This window comes from Anguilla anguilla, chromosome 9 (assembly GCF_013347855.1).
Source record: "Anguilla anguilla isolate fAngAng1 chromosome 9, fAngAng1.pri, whole genome shotgun sequence".
Classification (NCBI taxonomy): domain Eukaryota; kingdom Metazoa; phylum Chordata; class Actinopteri; order Anguilliformes; family Anguillidae; genus Anguilla; species Anguilla anguilla.
Window position 1 is genome coordinate 29,806,713 of NC_049209.1, and position 13,910 is coordinate 29,820,622.

At 45.2% G+C, this 13,910-nt stretch overlaps 1 protein-coding gene across 2 annotated transcripts in view; it reads left to right on the plus strand.

Annotated features, from left to right (window-relative positions):
- LOC118234967 (collagen alpha-6(IV) chain-like) overlaps positions 1-13,910 on the plus strand; it is a 67,186-nt gene that overhangs the window by 24,519 nt on the left and 28,757 nt on the right. The window contains exons 4-6 of one of the 2 annotated variants that reach the window (XM_035431863.1): positions 3,240-3,308; positions 13,354-13,488; positions 13,582-13,626. In XM_035431863.1, coding sequence (XP_035287754.1) covers positions 3,240-3,308; positions 13,354-13,488; positions 13,582-13,626 — 249 coding nt within the window. The remainder of the gene's footprint in view (positions 1-3,239; positions 3,309-13,353; positions 13,489-13,581; positions 13,627-13,910) is intronic. The other variant, XM_035431864.1, reaches the window with a different exon arrangement.

A 13,910-nucleotide genomic window follows, 5' to 3' on the forward strand; every position in this document is an offset into this window, starting at 1 on the left:
GTAATGCACTGGATGAGCTGCAGTGCAGACAAACTTTCAGGGTTATCTTAACCTGCATGTTTGTGTGCTGTGAAGATTAAGGCAATGATAACCAGACACTGTTGCAGTCATCACATGGACACTGCACTTAAAAACGATGGCACATTGACTGCATGAGATAAAGAAATGTAACTGAAAATATTATTATACAGTGAAGGAATCTCACTACACTAAGGAAGTGACCCAGGGATTCATGGTTTTCACCCCTTAATCATATAATTTATGTTATATTTCCATGTGAAATGAACTTGCTTGGTGTTAAAACTAAAAAGTCAGTTACTAATTACAGCTAAATCAGCCAAATCTACAGGGCTGTCTCCCTCTCTGTCCCTCTTGCCCTTTTATTTTTAGTTTGATCTGTGGTTTGATGAAGAGAGATATGGAGAGAAAAATGGAGAGAAGGAGGAGTGCATGAGAAAAACTGGGGAGAGATAGAGAGAGTGAGAGAGAGAGAGAGAGAGAGAGTGAGCTGCTTCTCCCTACCTTCTCCCTCGCTCCCCCCTCTTCTCCAGCTGCCTCCTCCGCTCTGTCCCGGGGAAAAGAGGCCGAGGGTCTGTGGAATTGCTCTGCATGTCGGCTCATGCCACGCGCGGTGTGAACATGTGACCGCCCTGTGGCTGGACCGCGGCTCCCGGCCTGAACGTGGTCCCGTAATTTCACAACTTCTCACGCGAAGCGCCGGCCCTTGCGCTTCAGGAAGTCGCGCGCGGGCTGGCTTAATTCCCTCTGGCGCGGGCGATCCGGGGGACGGCCTAAATATCGGAACGTCTTTCAGCAAGAGCAGCGCCAGCTGGCTACCTGCTCCGTGACCTCTAGCTTCTGTGCACTCACCTCTTCTGATCCCAGGCTCTGCGCTTCACTCGCACTAGGACTGAAGTGCTGTGTACTTGAACCCTCAACTTGAACCCTCAACTTGACCTCTAACCCGTGAGCTCAATCATGCTGTTTTAACAGTCTGTCACACGCCCCTTCCCCTTCCCACCTTTTTAACACGTTTAGATGCATCTCAGAACAGGGAGTCCTCAATGGGGCCTCTTACAGCCCTCTCAGCCACCCTGTACACCATCACTATTCTAGCCTTCTACACCCCCCTATTCCGTGCATTCAGAAAATGTTCACCCCCTTTGGATTTTTTTCACATTTTGCTGTCACAGATTGCACAATATTTCCCTCTAACTCACATAATTCATTTAGCACATTTGAGAAAATAAATTATATATCTAAATATATATATATCTATATTTACTCCAAAACATTTTTTTAATGACAAAAGTATGTACCATAGTATTCTCCCCCCCAAGTCAGTACTTTTCTGAGGCATCCTTGGCAGCAATTACAGCTGTGCGTCTTGGTTATGTCTGTACAAGTTTTGTATATCTGGAATTTTGCCCATTCCTCTTGGTAGATTTCCTCCGGCGCTGCCAAGTTAAATAGAGAGAGACAGTAGGCAGCAATCATCAAGTATTGCCACAGATTTGTGATGGGATTTAAGTCTGGGATTTGACTTGGCCATTCTAGACAATTGACCGTACTTCTTTCAAGCCATTTCCATGCTGTTTTAGCTGTACGCTTGGGATCACTGTCCAGCTGAAAACTGAATCTTTTCCCCCCACCTGAAATCTTTTGCTTTGCCTGTATTTGGCTTGATCCATCTCTTCCTTGATTGTGACAAACTACCCAGTCCATCCTGCTGAAAAGCTACCCCATAACTTAATTTTGGCACTAGCATGCTTGACGGTAGGGGCGGTGTCACCTGGGTCATGGGCTGTGTTAATTTTACATCAGATAGAGCCCTTAACTTTCAAGCAAAAAAACGAATTATTTTTATCAGATCAGATCTGATAGTTTTATCAGGCCACAAACTACTTTACCATGTGGTGTCAGGGTCTGTCATTCCAGCAAACTCTGAGCGTGAGGCAGCTTTTGAGAAAAGCCAACATTAAGAGCCTAACTTACTAAGACCTTTAGCATGTGCAAAACCTTTTAGCCCATGAAAAACCAACCAACAATTGGGATTGGTCATGGTATTTGTTTTGCACCAATCATTGGTTGTGTTATTAGTTTTGTGTGTGCAAAAAGGTTGGCACATGCAAGGTTTTGCATGTGCCAACGGTCTTAGCAAATCAGTCCCTTAATGTTGGCTTTTCTCAAGAACTGCCTCAGTCTCCTGAAGAAGTCAGAGTTCTGAAGTGCTGCTCTGATTGGTGACAGTTTCTCCCATTTCAGCCAATGAGATCTGCGGCTCTGTCAGCATCGCCATCGCCCTTCTTAGCCAGGTCCTCAGTTTGGTAGGACACACTGATCTTGGCAGGGTCTGGGTGGGGCCATGTTTTGGTGCCTTGTTTTTTTTAATTTTATTTTGCTTGGTACTCACGACAGTGTGTCAGGTCTGATTTACAATTTCACTTGTGCGACTTCACAAAGACAGGGACATTTATTCCGAAACCGCTCAAATGAACACAGGCGGACCTAATTTAAGTTTAAGTGTGATCTCTTATGAAATTTGCATACACCTTAGCTGATTTTGGGTTGTTTAAGGTTGCGAATACTTACCAATACTTAAGAAACTTTAAGTTTTCATTTATACATACAGTAAATTCTTCTTTCAAAAAAAAAGAAAAATGTGAAAAAAAAATCTAAATAGGTGAATATGTCCTGAAAGCACTTTATATCCTTGTATACCCCTGTATTCTATACTCCCCTGTACACTGGCAATGAGATCGCTTTCCTCTAGCCAAAGTAGTTTCATATCACAGGGCCCTGATCAAAGGAGGATGTATGATGTCACACTTGTCTGATTGGCTGTCGCGGCGTGCTGATTGGTTCTCCCCGAGGAGCGGGGACGAGCGCTGGCGGAAGCGAGGAGGGCCGTTTCAGTCCTGGAATTCGATCACGTTGTTTGGCGCGGGCCCCTATAGGGCCTACCTGCACGTGTGAACCGCCACCCGTCACCCAACACCGCCGTGCCCCATCGAGGAGGGGGCAGCGTATTAGGCCTTTGTCATCTCTTTTCAGGCCTTTCTTTTCTAAAATGCTGCTGTAAATTGAGCGCTGGAGCACAATGGCGCAGGAGAGGGAGGGCGAAGACTTCGGCCGTTGACTGTGGGGGGGGGGGGGGACCCTGTTTTGGGAATGTGTAGGACTAGGCTTCCACAGCGCTGTACTGTTGATTAATGGAGTCTCCCTTCTTCTCTCTGCAGCAGCAGATACCATGTGTGGGAATTAACTGCGTTGAGGGCTGCGACTGTAACCCTGAGAAGGGCAGCAGGGTGAGTATCGGTCTCTGGTCTCGTCTCTCTTCTCGCCGTGCCCGTGTGCGTCCTGCATTCCGACCCACGGGCAGCGTCCTGGCCTCCGCGTGAACGCACCGCATGCACACCGGTGATTCTGACAGCTCTAGCCTCCAGTGCCCCCCGGCACGTCAGCACCATTCCGGTCTCGTACATACCCCCATGTGCCAGCACTGCTCAGTACAGGGGCAGCATGGTGGTGCAGTGGACAGCACCGTTACCTCACAGCAAGAAGGTCCTGGGTTCAAATGTGTGGAGTTTGCGTGTTCTCCCCGTTTCCTCCGAGTACTCCAGTTTCTTCTCACAGTCCGAAGACATTCGGGGGAAGGCTAATGGAGAGTCTGAATTACCTGTTCACAGGAGTGTGTGAGTGAATGGTGTGGGCCCTGCATTGATTTTGCCTCGTTCCCAATGCATGCTGGGATAGACCCCAGGCCCCGCATGACCCTGACCAGGAATAAGCAAGTGAGATAATGGATACTCAGTACAGGGAGCCAGATTCTGGGAGCTGTGATACCCACAGGTCAGCTCCATCTCAAGGCAGCATTTTCTAGCCCCCCCTTGTGGAGAAGTAGTGTAAATATTGAATACTGCTGAGGCTTTATTGGGAGGGCACATCTATTCACGCTTTCAAAGATTTGGGATTGGGGGGGTTTACCTAAGGAGCAGGTGGTGCCATACTTAATACCCCCCCCCCCCCCACCCCAGCTCCCTCCACCTACTCTGGGATTTTCAGGTGCAAGTTGAGATATTTCCCCTGGGGGGATAGTAAAAGGGGACAGGGTAATTTAGGGAGGTTGGGGGGGGGGGGGGGTGGGGCTTGTACAGTAGGAGGGCTGTAGGGGAACAATAGAAGCTGTCATACTCTACCTGTTGAGACAGGTGGGGGCGGGGCCTCAGGCACACAGTAAAGCGATATATCTCCTCTCGCAGGCTCGGCGCCTCATATACAATGCATGCTACATACTGTACTTCCTTTCCTGGTTCCAGCTCGTATGTTATTTATTTTCTGAGAGTAGACATGTAGTTTCAGGCTTCCTTCTTAATTTCTGGAGTTGGAATGAGTTTCCCTTCCAGGGGCTAGCTTGGATATGCCCAAAATTTGGGAAATATTGTTCTTGGGTTCAAAGTTCTTCAGCTGTTGCAGAATTCCATGCTGGAGCCCAGAGCGGTTCCTGGCCTACTTATTCCACAGCATGAGGCCCACCTGTGTCTGTACAGAAAAAAAACCCAGGTGACTTAAGCTAATGTGAGCAGAAGATACCAACTGAGACATGCTGGAGCCACTTATTTTAAAACGAATCCAGCTTGCTTGGACAAAAACAAAAACAAAAACTACATCAACTGTACATTGACTGTATTTAGGTGTGTTCTTTTGCTATTCTTATAATACCCAGAATGCCATTTTGACATGTGGGCACAGTTTTCCGTTAATCAGAACCCGACTGATCTGGATTGATCCAGACTAATGCAAATTGTTGTCCTGGAAGTGGATATGAAACGCTCTCTGGAGGGTTTCTGTTACACACAGAAAAGGCCCATCTCCTTTGCATACATACACTGTCTGGCCAAAAAAAAGGCGCACACTGTTATATTTCGTTGGACCGCCTTTAGCTTTGATTACGGCGCACATTCGTCGTTGCATTGTTTTGACAACCTTATGCAACGTCACAACATTTATTTCCATCCAGAATTGCATTAATTTTTGGCCGAGATCTTGTATTGACGGGAGAGTCGAACCACTCCGTAAAGTCTTCTCCAGCACATCCCAAAGACTTTCAATAGGGTTAAGGTCAGGACTCTGGTGGCCAATTCATGTGTGAAAATGTTTCCTCATGCTCCCAGAATCACTCTTTCACAATTTGAGCCCGATGAATCTTAGCATTGTCGTCCTGGAATATGCCCGTGCTGTCAGGGAAGAAAAAAAACATTGATGGGATAACCTGGTCATTCAGTACATTCAGGTACTCAGCTGACTTCATTTTATTGCCGCATAACGTTGCTGAGCCTAGACCTGACCAATTGAAGTAACCCCAGATCAGAACACTGCCTCCAGAGGCCTGTGCAGTGGGCACTGTCCAAAAATATCCAAACGGCTATTTTTTTTTTGGCCAGGCAGTGGGAGCTTCAGCCAAAACTTACATAAGAATAATTTATGGTTTTAATTTCTTATGTGCCAAAAATGTTTTATTGTCCACAACAAAAATGTACAGCATCCCACCCCAATTCATAAGGCATAATTCAGTTAAACTAAAAGAAGAGGCGTTATGCTCCAATGAGATCATCACATCTTTCACAGGTGCTGATGAAAGACTTGGATATGACACATAAAATGCAGTTCACAACAATTAAGGGTAAGACAGAACATGTCAAGTTATAATTTATATTAGGCTCATCTTTTAACACAAAGAACAGAGTGTACCGTTTGGCTGCAGCTGAGTCAATCCAAAAATGAAATTTAAATTACAATCTCCTCTGAAAAACTCTCAAGTCTGAGGGAGAATGACAGAGATAACAGCAGACAGGTGATTGTTTGGTCACTGTGACTAAGATATTTATTTTATTGGGAAAAAAAGTTATTATTAAGAAAAGAAGCTATTTTGTCTTGGTGTTCTTCAGAGGCCGGATTGAAGGCGAGCTCTCCGGGCTACATGGCTTGCTTTTTGCTGCTCTCTGCTGGTGAAAGCAAGCCATCTCACCTCTTCAGGCAGCTAGTTGTTCGAAGAGAGTGATTTTCACTTCTTTCTCATTCCACAATTCGGAGCTTAGGCACTTTCGCAGAACCGATCTCCCCGACCCGGCCGTTGCCCTGTGGTTTTGCTGTGAGATGAAAATACGTTGTGAAATCTAGCGTAATTAAGCAGAACAAAACTCACTTTTCCCCAGAGACACATGGAATCCACAGCTATTGTTTCAGTAATTATGACAAGGAGATCTTTTGATCTCCGGGCTCTCTTGATGTTTTATTATATCTGAAACATTTTTGTGTAGAAGCTTTGCCTGTGGCTCTGGAGTTGAAGCATAGGGGTTGCTTTCATGGAGGGCTGAATTATGCTTCAGCACATAATCAGCTCTTCTGCTGAGGTGTCATGTATAGTCTAATCTTGTCAGTGAGTGCTCTGAAGTATAGTGTTTAAATTTTTTTAATTTAATTTACAGTAATTGTATCTGCACCACTCTGGTTAAGTGATATCTTTCTGTTGACTGTTATCAGGACTGACTGGATTGATTTTGATTTGATCTGTTTTTTCGCATTGAAAAGAGGATGAGGGAATGTTAGATGAAAAGAGGTGTACAGCGCTATAACTGGGGCCACCAGTTTGTCGCCCTTTGTTTTCTTGCATTGTATTTCAGTACCCTGCCAGTGAGAGGTCATGATAGCCTGTATTAGAGTATATATATGCTTGCCTTATATAGCTTTGTGGGAAAATGGTTAAGAATGGAGTTTGGATGTTGAACCCACTCCTGTTTTCCTTTTTAAAAAATGCTCACCAAAATATTTGGTGCTCTTCCATATACACGCTACATGACATGAAAGAAGCGCAGAGGAAAAGTCACGCTATCGGTGTGACAGTGCCCCCTTGTGGTGAGCACCAAGAGTTTTCTAGCAGTGAATTCCCAGAGCTCACAATGAGCCAGGTGTTCTGATTCTTTTGTCTCCTTTGTTAGGACAGGGATTTGAGCTGATTAGACTGCCTGAAGGTGCCTCCGCTTCCCTTTATTTCCTCCAGCATAAAACAAAAAGGGAGAGAAATTGTGAACTGGTGAAATGGGACTGGCTCTCTTCCTATGTTTTCAGAGAAGGGACTCAAACAAGGATCAGTGAAGTAATAGCCAGTCCTTATTTGACTGGGATCCAAGCTTGCCTTGCCGTGTTGCGTATGTGGGCCAAAGTTTTGCTTAATTCCACACCTGCCATTTCATGACATTCTGGAAGGACAGATCATGGTAGAAATAATTACAGATGATAACTGGTGGCCCCCTGATTTGTCACTGGGAGGAGCTAATGCAGTAGTCACCTGCATTAGTGGACCCCTGGCAGTATGAAGCCAGTTATATCCTACTGTCGGTTATTGTGGCCTATGAACAGCTCAGTCTAGAACTGACCCTGTGATGTCCACAGTACAGAGCTCAAAGTCAAACTGATGATGAGCTGGTGGCTTTAAACACACAATACATTTTGGCTGCTGTACATTCATGGAGACAATTTAGGCCAAGTGCCTTTTTTCACATACACAACAGCAATGACTCACCTGGGTATTGAATTTTGGCCCGGTCCGGTAACAGTTGCAGCAGATTGTTGATTCACTGGGGCAGAGATTGAGAACAGTGAGCCATACTGATTGTTTATGTGTTGATTTTGTTATTGTGCCGTGCTGTGTTACCTGTTATCTGGTTTCACTGCAGCAAAGTATTTATACCTAAAGCAGTTAACTCCTTCTCGCTCTGATGTTCAAAGTGTTTGCTGTTTTTTTATTAACAGTTGAACTCTGGGTCTTTAAGCCTCCCACCCATTTAGTCTGACAGCTATGTAATTCCCCCACAGCCCACCCTCGCCCACATCTCTATCTGTATGTGTGCCTGTGGCCCCTAATGATGGGCTTTCATTAGACAGCTAAATTGGGGCCTGAAATCATCTCCACTGGAAAAAAAAAGAGGCCACCCGTCAAGGGGACCTTTTTAGTCCTGACAGGACTCCTCATCATACAAACAGAAACCCCTCTCTGCAGCTTAGCCGACAAGAACCAGCACGCGTGTCCTACCCACACGTGATGTATGTTCACGGTGAAAGGTCAGGCGTGTTCAGTTGCAGTAGGTGATACTTCAGTTCAATGTTTATCTGCTTATGTTGTTTTAATCCTGTGTTTCACCCAATCAGTCCCAATCAGGGGGTACATCAGTCCCCCTGCAGCTGGGTACACATATATTGGTGAGCATACTGTACTTCAATTCAATGGTATTTCCTAAATTTATTTGACTGGAAGAAGTCGAAAAACACTGAATCTGTATTTTTAATGAAATCTGTGTGTGTGTGTGTGTGTGTAGGTGTAGGTGTAGGCGTGTGTGTGTGTGTGAGAGAGAGAGAGAGAGAGAGAGAGAGAGAGAGACAGTGTGTGTGTGTGTGTGCATGTGTGTGTGTATGTGCATGTGTTTGTGTGTGTGTGTGGCACGTGTGTACGTGCATGCATGTTTTTGCTGGGAAGGAGGGAGCTATGAGTGTGATTTCACTTTCACTCATACTTCTGCTTAATCACCACGCTGTAATGCAATGATGAGCCCCACAGTCTGGGCTTGAATTTGGACCATGCCAGTATGGCCGGTAGCTCCAATTGTTGATTGTGTCGTCCATTGTATGGTAGGGTTCAGTCAGTTAGGGATCCGTATTTCATTGCTCTTTAGCGACCCCTGCTGGTCGATCGGCCGCCCATGGAGTACATGAGCAGGCCCCATATGAAAGGTCTTTCTTCGACTTCACTCTGTGCAAGTTTGGCTGTAGCCTGCTCTGGGAAAAGAAGCAGCCGGTGACACCGCGTGTTCCAGAGGAGAACCGTGAATGTGGCCGGTCTCCTTAATCAGCTGCGAGTTCTGCGCATGAACACAGCTGCGAGTTCCGCGCATGAACACAGCTGCGGGTTTCGCGCATGAACACAGCTGCGGGTTTCGCGCATGAACACAGCTGCGGGTTTCGCGCATGAACACAACTGCAGTTGCAGGTAATCGGAGATTCCAAAATGGGGTGGGAATTGAACATGTTCAGGCACACCTTGGGTTCCAAATTTATTTATTTTCTTAAAAACTTTGTTTAGAGCCCTGAGTCAAAGCATTGGCTCGGTTGTGATTCCAGGTGATATATGGAGGGCTGTACCTTCATTTTATCTGTCAAAAACCAGAACACTGTCTTCCATCCTTACAGCCTGGGTAATTTAATAACAAAGGGAAGTGCCAGGGGACAGCTCAAAGCACATAAACCTTTTAGCGCAGCCGTAGCAAGCATACATGCGGGCACACAAAGTTTCTGGGAGTCTTTGAACATGTACGTGCGTATTCCCTTTGTGCGTGGGTGTGCGTGGGTGTGTGTGTGTGTGTGCATGCGTTGTCAGTTTCCACCTGTCAGGTTTGAACCCTTTGCTTTCACAAATAACCGGAGGCGCCCTTATTCTCTTCTTAGCCCCACCCCTTATTTGCTCTTTTTGTCCAAAATGACAGCTGTGCCTTCCAGTGAATATTTCTTATTCAGGCACATTTACAGTGTAATAAGGGGGTAGGATGGCTTCTCCCAGGGCCATCTGAGTCCTGGCAGTGGGGGTGATTTGCTGAAAGCAAATGCTGCGGTTCAGTAGACTGTAAATCACTCCTTAACCTTCACTCCTCCTCTAAATGTGAGCTGACGGCAGTAATGGAGAGATTGGGGTATATTAGTTAACTAGGCTCCTTTACTGAATGTGAGCTGAGAGCAGTAATGGAGAGATTGGGGTATATTAGTTAACTGGGCTCCTTTACTGAATGTGAGCTGAGAGCAGTAATGGAGAGATTGGGGTATATTAGTTAACTAGGCTGCTTTACTGAATGTGAGCTGAGAGCAGTAATGGAGAGATTGGGGTATATTAGTTAACTAGGCTCCTTTACTGAATGTGAGCTGAGAGCAGTAATGGGGAGATTGGGGTATATTAGTTAACTAGGCTCCTTTACTGAATGTGAGCTGAGAGCAGTAATGGAGAGATTAGGGTATATTAGTTAACTAGGCTCCTTTACTGAATGTGAGCTGAGAGCAGTAATGGAGAGATTGGGGTATATTAGTTAACTAGGCTGCTTTACTGAATGTGAGCTGAGAGCAGTAATGGAGAGATTGGGGTATATTAGTTAACTAGGCTCCTTTACTGAATGTGAGATGAGAGCAGTAATGAAGAGATTAGGGTATATTAGTTAACTAGGCTCCTTTACTGAATGTGAGCTGAGAGCAGTAATGGAGAGATTGGGGTATATTAGTTAACTAGGCTGCTTTACTGAATGTGAGCTGAGAGCAGTAATGAAGAGATTAGGGTATATTAGTTAACTAGGCTCCTTTACTGAATGTGAGCTGAGAGCAGTAATGGAGAGATTGGGGTATATTAGTTAACTAGGCTGCTTTACTGAATGTGAGCTGAGAGCAGTAATGGAGAGATTAGGGTATATTAGTTAACTAGGCTCCTTTACTGAATGTGAGCTGAGAGCAGTAATGGAGAGATTGGGGTATATTAGTTAACTAGGCTCCTTTACTGAATGTGAGCTGAGAGCAATAATGGAGAGATTAGGGTATATTAATTAACTAGGCTCCTTTACTGAATGTGAGCTGAGAGCAGTAATGGAGAGATTGGGGTATATTAGTTAACTAGGCTGCTTTACTGAATGTGAGCTGAGAGCAGTAATGGAGAGATTAGGGTATATTAGTTAACTAGGCTCCTTTACTGAATGTGAGCTGAGAGCAGTAATGGAGAGATTAGGGTATATTAGTTAACTAGGCTCCTTTACTGAATGTGAGATGAGAGCAGTAATGGAGAGATTGGGGTATATTAGTTAACTAGGCTGCTTTACTGAATGTGAGCTGAGAGCAGTAATGGAGAGATTGGGGTATATTAGTTAACTAGGCTCCTTTACTGAATGTGAGATGAGAGCAGTAATGGAGAGATTGGGGTATATTAGTTAACTAGGCTCCTTTACTGAATGTGAGCTGAGAGCAGTAATGGAGAGATTAGGGTATATTAGTTAACTAGGCTCCTTTACTGAATGTGAGCTGAGAGCAGTAATGGAGAGATTGGGGTATATTAGTTAACTAGGCTGCTTTACTGAATGTGAGCTGAGAGCAGTAATGGAGAGATTAGGGTATATTAGTTAACTAGGCTCCTTTACTGAATGTGAGCTGAGAGCAGTAATGGAGAGATTGGGGTATATTAGTTAACTAGGCTCATTTACTGAATGTGAGATGAGAGCAGTAATGGAGAGATTGGGGTATATTAGTTAACTAGGCTCCTTTACTGAATGTGAGCTGAGAGCAGTAATGGAGAGATTGGGGTATATTAGTTAACTAGGCTGCTTTACTGAATGTGAGCTGAGAGCAGTAATGGAGAGATTGGGGTATATTAATTAACTAGGCTGCTTTACTGAATGTGAGCTGAGAGCAGTAATGGAGAGATTAGGGTATATTAGTTAACTAGGCTCCTTTACTGAATGTGAGCTGAGAGCAGTAATGGAGAGATTGGGGTATATTAGTTAACTAGGCTCCTTTACTGAATGTGAGCTGAGAGCAGTAATGGAGAGATTGGGGTATATTAGTTAACTAGGCTCATTTACTGAATGTGATCTGAGAGCAGTAATGGAGAGATTGGGGTATATTAGTTAACTAGGCTCCTTTACTGAATGTGAGCTGAGAGCAGTAATGGAGAGATTGGGGTATATTAATTAACTAGGCTGCTTTACTGAATGTGAGCTGAGAGCAGTAATGGAGAGATTAGGGTATATTAGTTAACTAGGCTCCTTTACTGAATGTGAGCTGAGAGCAGTAATGGAGAGATTGGGGTATATTAGTTAACTAGGCTCCTTTACTGAATGTGAGCTGAGAGCAGTAATGGAGAGATTAGGGTATATTAGTTAACTAGGCTCCTTTACTGAATGTGAGCTGAGAGCAGTAATGGAGAGATTGGGGTATATTAGTTAACTAGGCTCCTTTACTGAATGTGAGCTGAGAGCAGTAATGGAGAGATTAGGGTATATTAGTTAACTAGGCTCCTTTACTGAATGTGAGCTGAGAGCAGTAATGGAGAGATTAGGGTATATTAGTTAACTAGGCTGGCCGTGTTCTGCAGCCCTGTCATGTACCACGTCTGGCTTCTTGTCCGGGCAAGACCTTGCCTGCATGGTGTAATGGCCTCCGCTGTTCTCCTAGTGGTTATTTTTTATTCCCCACCTCCTCCATTCCGACCTTCTTTGTGTTGTTGGCCTAGTCAAGTTCTTTGACCTCTTCCCTTATAGCTACACATCATGTGTAGATTTTAGGTCATCAAGCATGTATTTGTGGGGTTTTTTGTGATCGACTTTCAGGAGCTCAAGATTTACTGTACACTGCTATCATGTTGGTTGCGTTGCCGGAAATCCGGACATCCGGACACAATCCAAGTATAATTAAAGCACTGTATTTAATCCATCCATCTATAACCGCTTATTGCTGGTCAGTGTCACGGGAGGTGCTGGTGCCTATCCCAGTATGCATTGGGGGAGAGGCAGAAATACACCCCGGACAGTTCACCAGTCCATCGCAGGGCACACTCACCATTCACTCACACACTCATACCTAGACTCTCCAATTAATCTAATCTGACCTTTTTGGACTGTGGGAGAAAACTGGAGTACCCAGAGGAAACCCACGGGGAAAGCATGCAAACACAACACAGAAAGGCTCCAGATAGGATTCAAACCAAGGACCTTTGCTGTGAGGCAACAGTGCAACCCACTGCACCACCGTGATTTCAGATGGTATATTTTAGATTTAATTTAAAAATATTGTATTAAATGTCACACCATTTGTTGTACCATTTGTTATATATTTTTCATACAGTAAAGCATTACTTAATACAACTAATACAGTTGTTTTTCCCTCCTTCTTCCCCCCAGTGCAGTACTAACTCCACCCTCTCTCTCTCTCTAACTCCACCCCCTTTCCCCTAGTTTCCCATACCCAGGTGCAGCTTGGCTTGCTCGTAGCTTGCTGTTCCCATTGCATGCTAATATAGCTTGTTATTATCAGCTGTAGACCTGACCCAAGACCACCTGTTATTACTGGCTATAGGGCTGAGAGACACCTGACGCAGTGATGTTTCTCCTCTCTCTCAGACACTGGCTGGTGCTGTAATTGTAGGCAGGTTTAACCCTATCCTAGGAACACTGCAGGTGCTGCAACTCATCTGAAGTGCATGAGAGGACCTTATGTTTGCTGGCCAGTTGGGTGCGAGGGGGTTGCTGGTTCAACTCTTGAACTTGAGTCTTTGCACAGGGTCGGCCAGGGCCTGTGGGGTCAATTGGGCCAGCTGGACAGGAAGGGTTTATAGGACCCCAGGGCCCCCCAGGTCCCAAAGGTGAAAGGGGCAACGCTGGACTGAGCGGACCAGCTGGGCCAAAAGGGGACAAGGTGAGTCCTGTACAGAAAGAATGTTAAATTCACATATAGCTCTGATACAGCTATTGTCCATTTTTAATGTGCGTTTGCATTCTACTCACACAGGGCCCTATGGGCGTGCCCGGATTCCCAGGGATTGCTGGTGTTCCGGTGAGTAATGCCTGGTCTCTGTTCGCAAAAAAGAAAAACAGCTCACTGTCACGAACACAGTCAGACAAACCCTAGGCGCAATCTCTCCGCGGCCAGTTCTGGCACTCTGGAGAAGTGCTTAGTCAGCACACCTAAGCTGTGTTCTTTTCTTGATGGGCGAGCAAATGGCATAACGAAATGAGTTTCCATGTGCTGTCTGTCACAGACTCATGCCAACCAATTGAATGATCTTGCTATCCTGGGTAAGACACTGCAGCTCGGTTGAGCTCAGTGAGCTATGGGTA